The 12,345-nt window shown below is 62.9% G+C and overlaps 1 protein-coding gene across 7 annotated transcripts in view; it reads right to left on the bottom strand.

Moving 5' to 3' along the window:
• Positions 1–12,345, bottom strand: part of ARHGEF10 (Rho guanine nucleotide exchange factor 10) — an 81,824-nt gene that overhangs the window by 31,862 nt on the left and 37,617 nt on the right. For 6 of the 7 annotated variants that reach the window (XM_059384238.1, XM_059384236.1, XM_059384242.1 and 3 more), the window contains 6 exons: positions 10,598–10,712; positions 8,860–8,966; positions 6,196–6,273; positions 5,795–5,974; positions 4,250–4,366; positions 2,370–2,462 (listed from right to left, as the gene is read on the bottom strand). In XM_059384238.1, coding sequence (XP_059240221.1) covers positions 2,370–2,462; positions 4,250–4,366; positions 5,795–5,974; positions 6,196–6,273; positions 8,860–8,966; positions 10,598–10,712 — 690 coding nt within the window. The remainder of the gene's footprint in view (positions 1–2,369; positions 2,463–4,249; positions 4,367–5,794; positions 5,975–6,195; positions 6,274–8,859; positions 8,967–10,597; positions 10,713–12,345) is intronic. The other variant, XM_059384241.1, reaches the window with a different exon arrangement.

The raw sequence follows: 12,345 nt of genomic DNA, 5'->3' as shown, positions 1-12,345 counted from the left end.
CGTCCCTACGCGTCACTGTACAGACCCTGCCGCACGCCCGCGTCCCTACGCGTCACTGTACAGACCCTGCCGCACGCCCGCGTCCCTACGCGTCACTGTACAGACCCTGCCGCACGCCCGTGTCCCTACGCATCACTTGAATCCTTTCGAGGCAGCAGACTCCTCAGGAGAATGCCACCTGCTCCAACGGTGCGAGCTGGCAGGGCCGGCCCCGGTGCCAACCACAGTCAGGACACAACCATGCAGGGAAAAAGGATGTCTGTCCCTCCGTCCAGACCGTGAGTCCCACTGGTCCAACATGGGACAGATAACAGCAGTGGGACACAGTGAGATAAACATTCCTACGGGACCATGTTCTCAACCCAGCAGGCCCAGAAAAGCCAGGGCCATTCAGCTTTACCAAGGGTCAGGGAAGCCTGGGGGGTCCCAGCGCTACCAGTAACATGCCCCAGGAGAGCTGGGGTCGGCGCAGAGACAGGGAGAGCAGGCTTCCCGATGGGCCAGAAGAAGAGGGAGGAAGCACGCCGGTCCGCACGCCGTCCCTCCCTGCGTGCACGGAGCAGACTCAGAAGGGAGGGGACACGCGGTCTAGTCTTCCAGCCCAGCCGCCGGCCCCCGCGGTCCCCCAGGCAGCAGCTCCCGGGAGCACCCGTACTGGGAGCAGAGCCCCTGCATGACCCAGCCGCCCAGACTGCACACTCTGCGTCCAACCATGCATTCTCCTGAGACCCAGACCCACCCCGAGCCCCCCAACCTGTCAGGGGAGCCACTCACAGGGATCCCGGAGGTCTCAGGTCAGGCTCCTGAGTCCCAGGAGGACGGGGCGGGGGTCGGGGAGGAAGAGCCACAGAGGGACCGATCTCAGCCCACGGGGAAAAGCTGTTAAACGAGTGTTCCTGGACCAGAATCAGAGAAATGTTACCCAAGACCACGACCCTGCTCTCAGGCACCATGAGGCGCAGAGCCTGTCCTCTGGTGTTTTTGTTCTGTTCCCCACAGCCCTCGCACCTCTTCTAAAAATACCTATTTTGGTAATACCTGGGCCAAAGGTCTACCAGGACTTACTAACAGTTAACCAAAGGCTGACAAACGAGATTGGAAACCACATCCAGCTGTAACAACGAAGAACAAAAACCTTCCGCGAGTGCGGCGTGAAAACGCAGCAGGTCTCGGCACGCGCCGTGGACGGGGTGACCGGGGGTGACCAGGCACGCACCAGCACGCACCAGCACAGTCTGCACGTGAGGTTGAACGTGCTCCACACGATCCCAGGGAGGTCATGCTCTTGCCCTTGGTCCCTGTGTCCCGCTCTAGCTAAAGAAGGAACTGTCTAATTGGCTCCACCTTCCTTCCTCACCGAACTGCCCGCCTGGGGCCGCCCACACGAGCAGCTGTGAATCAAACACATTTTCTGGGTATCCTGACGGCTTCTGTTATTAGCCCTCCAGCACACACGACGGAACCCGAACCTGGATCGGACACGTACATGACGGACGCTCGCTAGAACACGGACGTGGAAAACAAAGACTAACGGCCCCACGAGACCAGCCACGGACACAGCAGATGTCAGCGGTCTGGGGTGCGTGTCCTTCTTCTCACAGCTCTGTGATGACGCGGTCTGGGAGGACACGTTCCACAGAGATCTGGTCGGTCACAGCCGTAGCCGTAACCTCAAGGGAAGGAGCCTGGGTGACGTCACCGAGGGCCTGGGTGACGTCACCGAGGGCGGGGCCAGTCCGCCTTCCTGCGTCCCCAGACACGAGCCATGCCGAGCCGCCTGACAAATCGGTGGAACCCACACCCGGGGGCTGGCGTGGGCTGTCCGCCTCCGTGCGGCGGGGCCCCGGCTGTGGGGAGGGCGAGGCGTGTGCGCGGACGGAGCGTCCCACGGAATCGGTGCCTCACATCTGGCCCCAAAACCGGATTTGTTGGAAACAACACAGGCACCAATCTGAATATGCTTAGTTTCCAACCACGTCGGGCCCACGGGTGAGCCTCTCCACAAGGCGTCTCTGCTCCCTACACCGTCTGTGGACCACGTTTACAACAGGCTCGGCTTGACGGAGTCTGGACTCAGACTCCTGAGCCCGCCCGTGCCCTCTGGCCGCAGAGGGTGGGCTCTTTCCCACCTGAGCCTAGACCCAGACCCTGATGGCTGCAGACGGGGCGGATTCCTTTCTGTCCCTGGGGAACCTGCATCCGCCCCGTCTGCCCATGCAGGAGTGGGCCGGTGAGGGCCCGGGGCCGTGTCCACACTCGGGAGCCCCAACCCTGCCCGCCATAACCGCCCGGGGAGGGAGGAGCCTGGAGACGGGGCCAGGAGCACAGCGGCGGCGCGCGGGCGGACGCCAGGAAGAGCACGTCCTTACCTGCAGCAGCAGAATAAACTGCGGGAACCTCTGTATGGGCTTCGTCATCAGACTGTAGAGCGTGACGCGGTCGGGGCTGGACTCCTGGCACTGCTGTGGGGAGAAGCCCGGATTCTCGCACTGCGGCCGGCAGGGACCCCCACCCGGGGCCACGGCTGCCCTCACCCGACGGAGACCGTGCGGCAGACCCGCTGCAGAACCCCACACCCGGCACTGCCCGCGTGCTCGCGCCTCCGAGGGCCAGAGCGCGCGGGGGCCGGTTCCAAGTGGAAATCTCCCAGGTTGGCATTCAATGCTCCCCGAGGGCGCCCGGCCCCCAGGCGGGGCTCGTCCACCTACAGACGCATCTCGGCCTTCTAGGGACTGGCAGTTTGAGACGCTACAGCCACCCGAAAGTGCGCTGACAGAAAGGAGAAAAAGAGGCTCCCGGGAGACTCTGTCGGTTGGACATTCGCCTCCCGCTCACGTCCTGGCCCCGGGGTCCCAAATTGAGCCCCACATCAGGCTCCCTGCTCAGCGGGAGCCTGCTTCTCCCTCTCCCTCTTCCCCTGCTTGTGATCTCTATTCCTCTCTCTTAAATAAAAAAAATGTTAAAAAAAAAAAAAAAAAGGAGAAGAAAAAAACCGCACAGAACCCCAAACGAGAGTCGGCAGGGCTCTGGACGGCAGCCAGGCCCAGCTCTGGGCGAGTTCTCTGCAGCAGCCGCCGCCGGCCAGGCTTGGTTCTGGGGGGAGGGTCTCGGGGGAGGGGGCGGGGAGGGCAGGCTGTCCCTGAGTCTGTGTCCTACGGAAGCTGCCCCAGGAGCAGCCATGGCAGAGGACGTCTGGGGTGAGGGCTGCCACCACCGTGCAGCAGGGGCCACCGAGTCCCTCGTCATGCCTCCGTGTGCCAGGGAGGGATGCGCCGCAGGCCGGACCACCGCACGGGGATGGGGTCTCCGGCTAGGGCAGCGGTGTGGCCGCATGGCAGAGCGAGGGCTCAGCCCCACCACCACCAAGGGCGGCTCAGCCCCCTAAGACTGGTTCCCGGGTGGACCAGGATGACCCACACCTCGCCCCCAAGCCACCCGGCACGCGGTCAACTGGCGGCGGGGGCTGCCCCTGGCCCCCCCGGCGGACAACCTCCACAAGATGGTTACAACCTCCTCCAAGCAAGTGACCGCCTGACCATCTGTGTGTCCTTCCCCCAGAAGCCACGTGGGATACAGAGAGACCACCGAGTGCCGAGACCGAGGAAGCGGGGACTGACAGGATCCCCCACTAACGCTGACCGGAGCGTAACCGGCTGGCGAGGGTGGCACCCGCGTCCGCTCCCTATGGTGGCAGGAGATCGAGAATTCAGTTCAAGGAAAGGAGCAAGCTTCGGCTCAGGGTTTATGACGGGAGCTGGGGCCTCGTGCGCGTGAGGTCTGGGGTCGGTGGCTGGCCACGGTGAGGGGCCGTGGGCCAAATATCCCAGGTCAACTGCGTATTGTCAACATCAGAGGCACCTTGCCTCTCACTGGAGCAGGGACAGAGCCCACGGCCCACGGGGGGCTCATCCCTCGGGGATCAGCTCCCTGCTCAGACTTGAGGGGCCTGGGGGGTCTCCACCCCAATCCCAAGGCAGCTTCCTCTGCAATCGGACCTTAGCTGTCCGTCTGCCCGCCCCTCCGCACCCCTCCCGGGGGTGCACATGGAGGTTATTTCCCGAGAGCCCTGCCACCCCTGAAGACTCACCTTTGCTTCCAGCTCTGACCCAGCCCCTCGGTACCGAAGCTTGCGTGACTCTCGACGTTTACAGGCAACATGCATGAAAGCTTCACCACGAAGCATGTGCCCACGGAACGCGTTATCAAAGGGTGTGAAAACCCAGAATGGGAAGAAAAACCAAGGGCTAACCTTTAAGAACTCGAGGAACGCAGGCTTTGTAGCACACGTTTTCTTGAGGATTGCCACCGCGGTGCTGAAATTATTCACGTACTCGCTGTAGGCGTCCAGCACCATGGACTTGGAAAACTGAAACACCAGAGAGAACAGAAAACCGTCAACGGCGTGCAGAGCCCAGAGGCTCACACTTGTGGGACAGAAGAGAACACTTGAGACCTGCCCCAGATGGGACCCCTCAGTCGCTGGGATGTTTCTACAGGACACGCTTCCTTACGACCCCGTGTGATGTCCTTTCTTCTTTAAGCAAACTCGCTAGGACTTGTTTGAACAGATGGTCGGTCTCCCCCCACTCTGCCCGATGTGCTCGTCGGCTCAGACCCCCGACGGTCCGGCCTTCAGCTCAGCAGCAGCCCCGACCAACACCTGCCCCCAATGTCCGGCCGGTCCTCGCTCCGTGGATTTCACCTCTGGGGGGGCCACCCCACAGGCCCCAACAACCTGACTGGCAGGCCCTGAAGGTTCCCGGAGACGCTGCGGGGGAGGCAGGGCACCGATCCCTCCTGCGTCTCTGGCTGAGGGCCACGCCGCTCCCTTTCCATTTCCCTAGAAACGCCAAGAGGCCTCCTGCTGGGACTCTCCGCAGATCCCACAGATCCTCAAGATACACAGTAAGATCCATCCGGGTCTGACGCAACTATCACTGACCAAAAAAAATGCTTTCTGTATAAAAATCAACTACAGTTTTTAAGGTGTTTCTTCCTTTTAAAGAAGTTACTAAGACAAATATTTCAAGAAGTGAGAGCCAATGCAGAGACCAACACATAAAACAGCCGGAAAACACAACTGCCGCGCAACCGTGCTGTCTCTGCTCTCTCTGCTCTCCGCGAGGTGCCTGTGGGGCACCAGGCAGACGCCGCAGGGAGAGCTCTGCTCCTGCGCGGGGCTCGAGGCGGCCCGTGACTCGGCACGTCGTCAAGCCCACGCTGTTCTGCGGGAAAGATAAAGGCTTCCCCGTCTACGCAGCACACTCGTAAGCCCAGCACACGGAGTTCACAAACGGACCAAGACAAAGGGTTCGGAACTGCCGGTGCACACCGGAGGCTGCTGGTTTCCAGGCAGCTGAACTCCTCCCCCGCCACGAAACGTGAACGTGGGTCGCCACGTCCTGAGTCACCAGCGGCCTCAAGACTGCATCAGCGTCACATGTCCCCAGGCCCCAGAGCCTTGGCTGGAGTAAACATGTGGGGAGTTTCCACGGACCCTGGTGGGGCAGGGAGCAGGGCAAGACCCAGCTGCCCCGGGCTGGGCGGGAGAGAGCGGCACCCTCCACAGAGCCCCAGCTCGGCCACAAAAACCACACTCCAACTGCCTGGAGTGGCACTGGACAGAGCTGGCCCGTTCCAGGACACCCCACCGGCCTCAGGACAGCGCCTGACCATGTGTCCCGGAGCCCCCCCGCCACGGTGGCCACAGAGAGCAGCCAGGCCCGCTGCCGACATGGACCCCCAGCATGAGTGTTCCCCCAGGCACAGGCACGGGTGGGGCGCAGCAGCCTACCGAGGCCACGAAGACGTCCCCGATGGTTTCCACGGAGTCCCACTCAGCCACGCGGCTGGCCAGCGCAATCTGGAACATGCCGTGGCACTGCAGCAGCTCCTTGACGCGGTAGAACACGAGCCTCAGCTTCCTCTCGCTCAGCATCTTGGGCTCCATCTCCGACAGCGGCTTCTCGTATTGCTGGCAAAGACACGGGGGGCGGCGCGGACGCTGGAGGGCGCATCGCAGACACGCGGAGAAACCCACTCACGGAAGTCACGGTTCACGCGAGCCACGCGGCTCTCCGCGCCTCCCGGGGGTCCCGCCACGCCGACCCCGTCCCGGCGCGTGGGCACGCGTGAACCCGCACGGGCGGACGAGGCCCGTGACACCCACGTCCCCACGACACGACGCGTCCGTACCTCCAGAATCCTCTTCAGGGCGCCCACGTAGTTCTTCTCGCTGTCGACCACGGAGCCCAGGATGTACCTTCTCACAACCTGGTGACACGCGGAAACGGCAGTGAGCGGAGCACGGCAGGAAACGGAAAAGTCACGTCTCGTGCAGGACGAGCTTTGCTTTGTTCCGAGCTTTGCTTTGTTCCCGAGTCCTCGGCGCGGGAAGCAAGGTCACCGCCCGGCCCTGAGGGTGTGCTGGACGGCGCCCGCGGGCACAGACCTCCTGGGCCCACTGCCACGGCCACGGGATAGGTCCAGCCTCAAACTGTGAACGGTAGGGACAGCAGGACAGGCCGCACTGCAGCAGTGACGCCAGCCGCTGGGAGCCGTGGGGCAGAGTCTCCCAGGCTTGCGCTGGGCTGGGCTGCGGCAGCTCCCCAAGCACATCAAGCCTGAGAGCCGCTCCCGCCCTGACTCAAAGCCCGCGGGTGGCATCACAGGTCTAGGGGCGTCGCTTTCCCAAACCGATCCAGGGATGTCGCTTCCCCAAACTGATCCAGGGGCATCGCTCCTGCAAACCAATCCAGGGGCATCGCTTCCCCAAACCGATCCAGGGGCGTCGCTCCCGCAAACCTGTGGAAGCAGAATCGGCCTCCGAGACAAGAGGAGACCTTCTGGCTCAACAGCTCGCGAGCGAGCACAGCCAGGCAGCGGAGGGCACGGCAAAGGGATGAAGACCGCCCCCGTCGCCCTCACGGCTGCGGGTCAGTCGCGCCCAGGGGACGGCGCCTCTGGCGCGGTTCCTGGGAAAGGCTGGACGCCTGGCGGGGCCATCAAGCCTAGAGTCTGGCAAGTTCCTTTGGCCAAGCAGTGAAGAATGAGCACAGAACCAGCAGGGCCTCTACACCCCTGGCCCCGTCCGCCCCTCGCCCCGCAGCGCCCGCACAAGGCTGGCGACGGAGCCCAGCGCCCCCCACGGCCGGACCCGGCACTGCCCACCATGGGGAGCTGGCAGTAGAGGATGTCCCAGGACCGTACCGTCCCACAAAAGGCGATAGACAAGGGAGTGACTCTCCACAAAAAGGACCATTCAAACCCACAAAGCTAAGACAGAAACCAGTGCTCCTCGGTCACGCAAGGAGGTCAGGGCCGCACTCGGCGTGGAAGGTCTGGGGTGGAGAGAGGCCCCCGCGGTCAGGAGTCTGAGCGCCACGAGGAAGGCCAGACCCCACCGCCCAGTCACTCCCCGGACGAGCAGCGGCCTGTCTCCACCGTCCCTTCCCTGAATTCAGATTCCCAGATGCTCCAAGTCTCCTCAGGTAGAAATCTGGGGTCAAACCCAGGAAACTACAGACATTTTTAACAGTCCCGAGAGAACTCAGAGAGGCCAGGCCCCACGTCCCCTGTACAGCCGTCCCCGGCTACGTCACGGTGCCCAACCTGTGCCTGCCATCAGGGAGGGCCCTGCTTCATCCCTCTCCACTGGACCCCGTGTCCTCCGACAAGGGGACCCAAGTCCCAGTCACACTGTATCCCCCCAGGAATGAGCATGGAGACCCCATCAGTGGCCAGAGCCCCACACAGCATAAGAGTGGGTGAGGGAACCCAGGCAGACAGACCTCAAAGGGACACGGAAGGTGTTGTCAAGAACTCCGGTCCCCTCTCCAGCTGGTGAGGCTGGACAGCGGTGGGTGAGCCACGAACGGGGCCGGCCGGCACCTGCTGCGCGGGAATCGCAGCCGCTCGTCCCCAGGGAGCACCGCAGAGAGCAGGGCGCTTACGGCTCACCCAACCAACAGACTCAGGATTGAAGATTTTAGGTTTGGGGATCAGAGACTTGGCCCAGGTGTGGGGCCATACGGTGCCCAGGGCACGGCGTCACCCCTACCGCTGGCCTCCTGGGAGCCCCGGCGACCTCCCGCGGGACGTGTGCGTGACACGGACGGATGTGCGAGGACTTGGTGACACGCAGCCGCAACTGTCCCCGGGTCTTCCTCCGCTGCCAACGCGCTCACGGGGCCGCATGACCCACGGACACGCCTCCTCGGCCTGCCAGCCCCACGCTCGGGCTCACCTTTAACTCCGTGGGATGTTTGCTTCCTAGTCTGGGGACGGCTGATGGCCACGGACATCCGCCCAGTGTGGCTCTTTGTCCAGGCTGCGACCCCAGCACGGTCACCACACCGCTCCGTCCCACACCACTGTGCACATGTGTCTACCTCATGCTGCGTGTCCCCACGACGGGCATCACACTGACCCCACGGAGAACAGCCCAAGGGCCCCCTGGAACCTCCAGCTCCACTCCACACTCTGCTCGGGAGGCTTCTCTTCCTTTTAGCCAGAGATCATTAACAGACACCACCGTGTTTTCTTCCCTCTGCTACCTGTTTCCAGAGGCTAAAATCGCAGACACCCCACGGACTTCATCGGTTACGGAAGTCTGCGTGCGGGGCCTACGTCCGCGCCATTGGCCGACGCTCGCCCAGCGTCTCTAGCTAAAGTCCCTGTCAGAACCGGTATAAATCGCGCCCACACCCGTCTCCCGCTTACTCTGGCAGTGGTGCCCCAAACGCTCGTGGGCCAGGGACACCGCGTCCAGGCCCCACGGGGGCCGCAGGCAGGGGACGGCAGGGGTCTGACGGGGAGACCCCAAGCTCGGTGAGCAGCCGGCACAGCCCCCCACCCTACCTGCTGCTGAGACAGACCCTCAGGCATGGGGGTGAGGACAGCTTCCGGATGTTTGCAGTCAACATCGATAAATAAATTCTGCTCCTCTTCAAGACAGGATCTGTGATCTTAAAAAGAAATCAGAAACGGTCATAACGCGACAGCATGGTGACAACAACAAAACCCATCGAATCCCGGCTTTGGGCACTTTGGTTTTCCGTGCTCAGGTTCCATCGGGCCATGGTTGAATGGAAACTTGGACGTGCCCAGAAAATACCCTTCCCACCCGAGGAGCACAGCGTCCGTCGACACCTAAAATTTTCAATACGTGGTAGTTTCATTTTAAAAGGCAGTCGTGTCCTCTGAACACCTCTGAATCCTTCCACGTGTTGACCTAGGCAACGCCGCACTGAGAGCGAAGGCCCGCGGAGAGCCCACGCTCGCTCGCCAGCGGAAGCTAAGGCAGACTCGGCGTCCTTCTGGACTCGGCCCTGCGCTCCGGGAAGCAGAGCTCCCACCACAGCAAAGCGCTTGGACCGGAACTCGGCGCATCTCTAAACACTCGGCTGTGCCGGCTAGAGACCAGAACAGCAAGGGCTCCACAGCAGCGGGAGCCCAAAGACCATGGAACTCAGAGCTGCACACCCGGCTGCACAGAAGTGTCCGTAAGGAGACAGCAAAAGCCCGCGGAGTCCACACTCTGTGAGTAGGGCTCACGTCCGCAGCGAGGGCCTCACCCCGGGCCAGCCAGAGTGCGGAGCTGCGGAGCCCCCGTGAACGGCCGGGCTGCCGGGGCACAGCCACTCTGGAGGACAGTCGGGTGCCTTCTCACAGAAGGTGACACAGTCCGACCCCACAGTCCTCGATCCTGACCCAGAGGACTTGAAAACTTGGGCCCACACAGGCCTGCCACGGGAGCTCCCAGCGGCCGGCTCCTGACGGCCCGGGCTTGGCGACGCCAAGAATCCCTTCGGGAGGTGACGGACACATTAACTGTGGTCCACCCGGAGTGGGTGGTGTCCAGCGCTGCAGAGAAAAAAGCCTTCGCGTCACAAACTGACGTGGGGGTGCCTCACAGACGTGTGCCCACGTGAAGGGCGTCGGTGTGAGGTGTCTGCACACGGCCGGGCTCCGACTCCGACAATCTGGGGACATGAAGCCACAGAGACAGTGACAAGAGCAGAGGCCGCCGGGCGTGCAGCGCACGGAGAGATAAGCCGGCGGAGCACAGGAGATTCTTAGGGCATGATGCCCCTCTGCATGGCCCGGTAATGGCGGGCACCGGCCACCGGCCTGTGTCCAAACCCACAGAACGTGGCATGTTGGACGGAAGCTGCGTGGCCTCATCAGAGGTGACAAACGCACCACGGTGATGTGGCTGCTGGGGTCGGGGGCTCTGCGTGGAGGAGGCTGTACACAGAACCTCTCTGCGCCCTCTGCTCAGGGCTGCTGTGAATCTAAACTTGACCTTAAATAATAAAGTCTTAACAAGAAACAGAAACAGAACCTTCTGGTATCCGGAACCCCGCCTCGGGTTCCACGGATCAGTCCCAGGGCCATGGCGTCAGGTGCGCGGGATGGGTTAAACGCTCCCACCTCCTCACGACCACGCCCAGCGTAAGAGCCACCAACTCAGTCCCGTCTTCCGCTTCGCAGCTTGGGTGACTAAGGTCGTCGGGCTCAGGCACGCACCTGACCCACAGCCACCCACCTCGGGGGTCCCGCAGACCGTCGCCCTGCCCGGCTCGGGGTTCCCCACCTGCAGCCAGGAAGGACCTGGTCCGGATGAGGGAGCGGCCCCTCCGCACCGCGGCCCTCGTCTTCTGCAGCCCGTCCTTCGTGCCTTCCCTGGCAGCCTTCATGAGCCTCTGCATCTGCCGGAGGAGGGAACACGTGAGAGGCCGCGCGTCGACGAAATCGACTTGCTGCTTTTATTTTAAAAGAATACTGTCAAGAATTAAAACGTCCCCTCGGGTCGGCTCTGTGATCAGGGAGAGCTCGCTTGCTGTGCGTGCGCGTGCATGTGCATGCGCGTGCGATTGTGTGCGACTGTGCATGCGCGTGCGTGTGCATGCGTGTGCGTGTGTGCACGCATGGCCTGGGCCATGTTTTGTGTGTTTAATAGAAAAGAAAGAAAAGCGAACTGGACTAGCAGCCCCTCCTCCTCCCGCCACGTGCAAGGCCGATCCCATAGCTCCGGGGACGACTCACAGCCCCACAGGCATCGGAGGCACAGAGTCACGCAGAGGGCCCAGGTCCCAGCACACGCAGGACACAGCCCACGGCTGTCTGCTAAGCTCCCCGGGAGGCAGGGCCATCGGCTCAGGGGTGCACACAGGCTGCGTGAGCGGTCACAGCGGGAGGACAGCCCATGGGAAGCCAGAACCCCACTTCCCACCAGAGCGCCGTGTAGAGGTTCCGGTTCCCTGAACCCAGAGCCCAGCAGCACACACCGGTCGTTGGGGCTCTGGGCCACGACCAGCTGCTCTGCCTTCTCACCTTCCTTGTTCTTGAAAACTCTGAGATCGAGGTACTCACCACTGGGCTCCCAGGGATTCTTTCAGAGAAACCCAGATGTCCCCCTCCACACAAGCCAGCGTCCGGTCCACACTGCCTGCCGCCCTGGTCCTCCCACCGACTCCCCCAACACTAGACACACTGCAACCCTGTCTCCAGCTCCCTGCCCCTGGGGCCAGATCGCCACAGCCTGGGTGCCTCCCCAGGGGCATGCACTGGTATCGGACACGCACTGTGACCCCGGCTGCCCCCGACTGTCTTCTAGTCCCCCGAGCCTCGACCAGCTGCAGCCAAGCCCTGTCCACACTCGCCAGGCGGGACCCTGCTCCAGCCACCCCAGGGCACGGCCACCGCAGCCCCTCTGACTCCTGCATCGGGTCTCCCCTCCTGGGGACGTGCCCTTCACGGCCGCAGCACCTCCCCTGTGTTGGCTGCTGGGACCTCCTGCTCACGACCCCCACGGCTCGTCTGCCTGTGGGGCGCCTCTGCTTCGTCTCCCGACCCAGACCGCCTTCCGGGACCGCCCCCTTCTTACCCCGTGCCGGACTGCTAAGCCTCGATCTTTACCAGACCCCGGTCAGGGGCCCCCGGACAAGAATCAGAGAACTGCAAACAGACGACTGAAGGCGACCAGCCTGCACGGCACCTAGTCCTCAAGCAGCAGCGAAGCCCCAGCACCCAGGGCACCGCAATGCCCGTGCCAGCAGTCCGGAAGCCGAGCCAGGGCCCCCAACCCATCCTCACGTCTGCCTCTTTCTGGATGAAGGGGGTCAGCCTGGCCTGGCCCCAACTACATACCACGGCATCACTCCCTGCTCCCAAAGTCATTCTGCTCACCCGGACCACTCCCTACCGGCGCACAAGCTTCCAAACTCCTCCACCAAGCTGGCCTCCATCACGCCTCCCCCGTGACCAATGACTGAGCTCATGATGCTCTGGGGAATCGCGCCAGGCCCCTGACGCTCCCACATGACCTGCTGCCTTACATTC

Source organism: Mustela nigripes, chromosome 18, assembly GCF_022355385.1.
Source record: "Mustela nigripes isolate SB6536 chromosome 18, MUSNIG.SB6536, whole genome shotgun sequence".
NCBI lineage: Eukaryota > Metazoa > Chordata > Mammalia > Carnivora > Mustelidae > Mustela > Mustela nigripes.
This window is presented reverse-complemented; position numbering and strand designations above follow the sequence as displayed.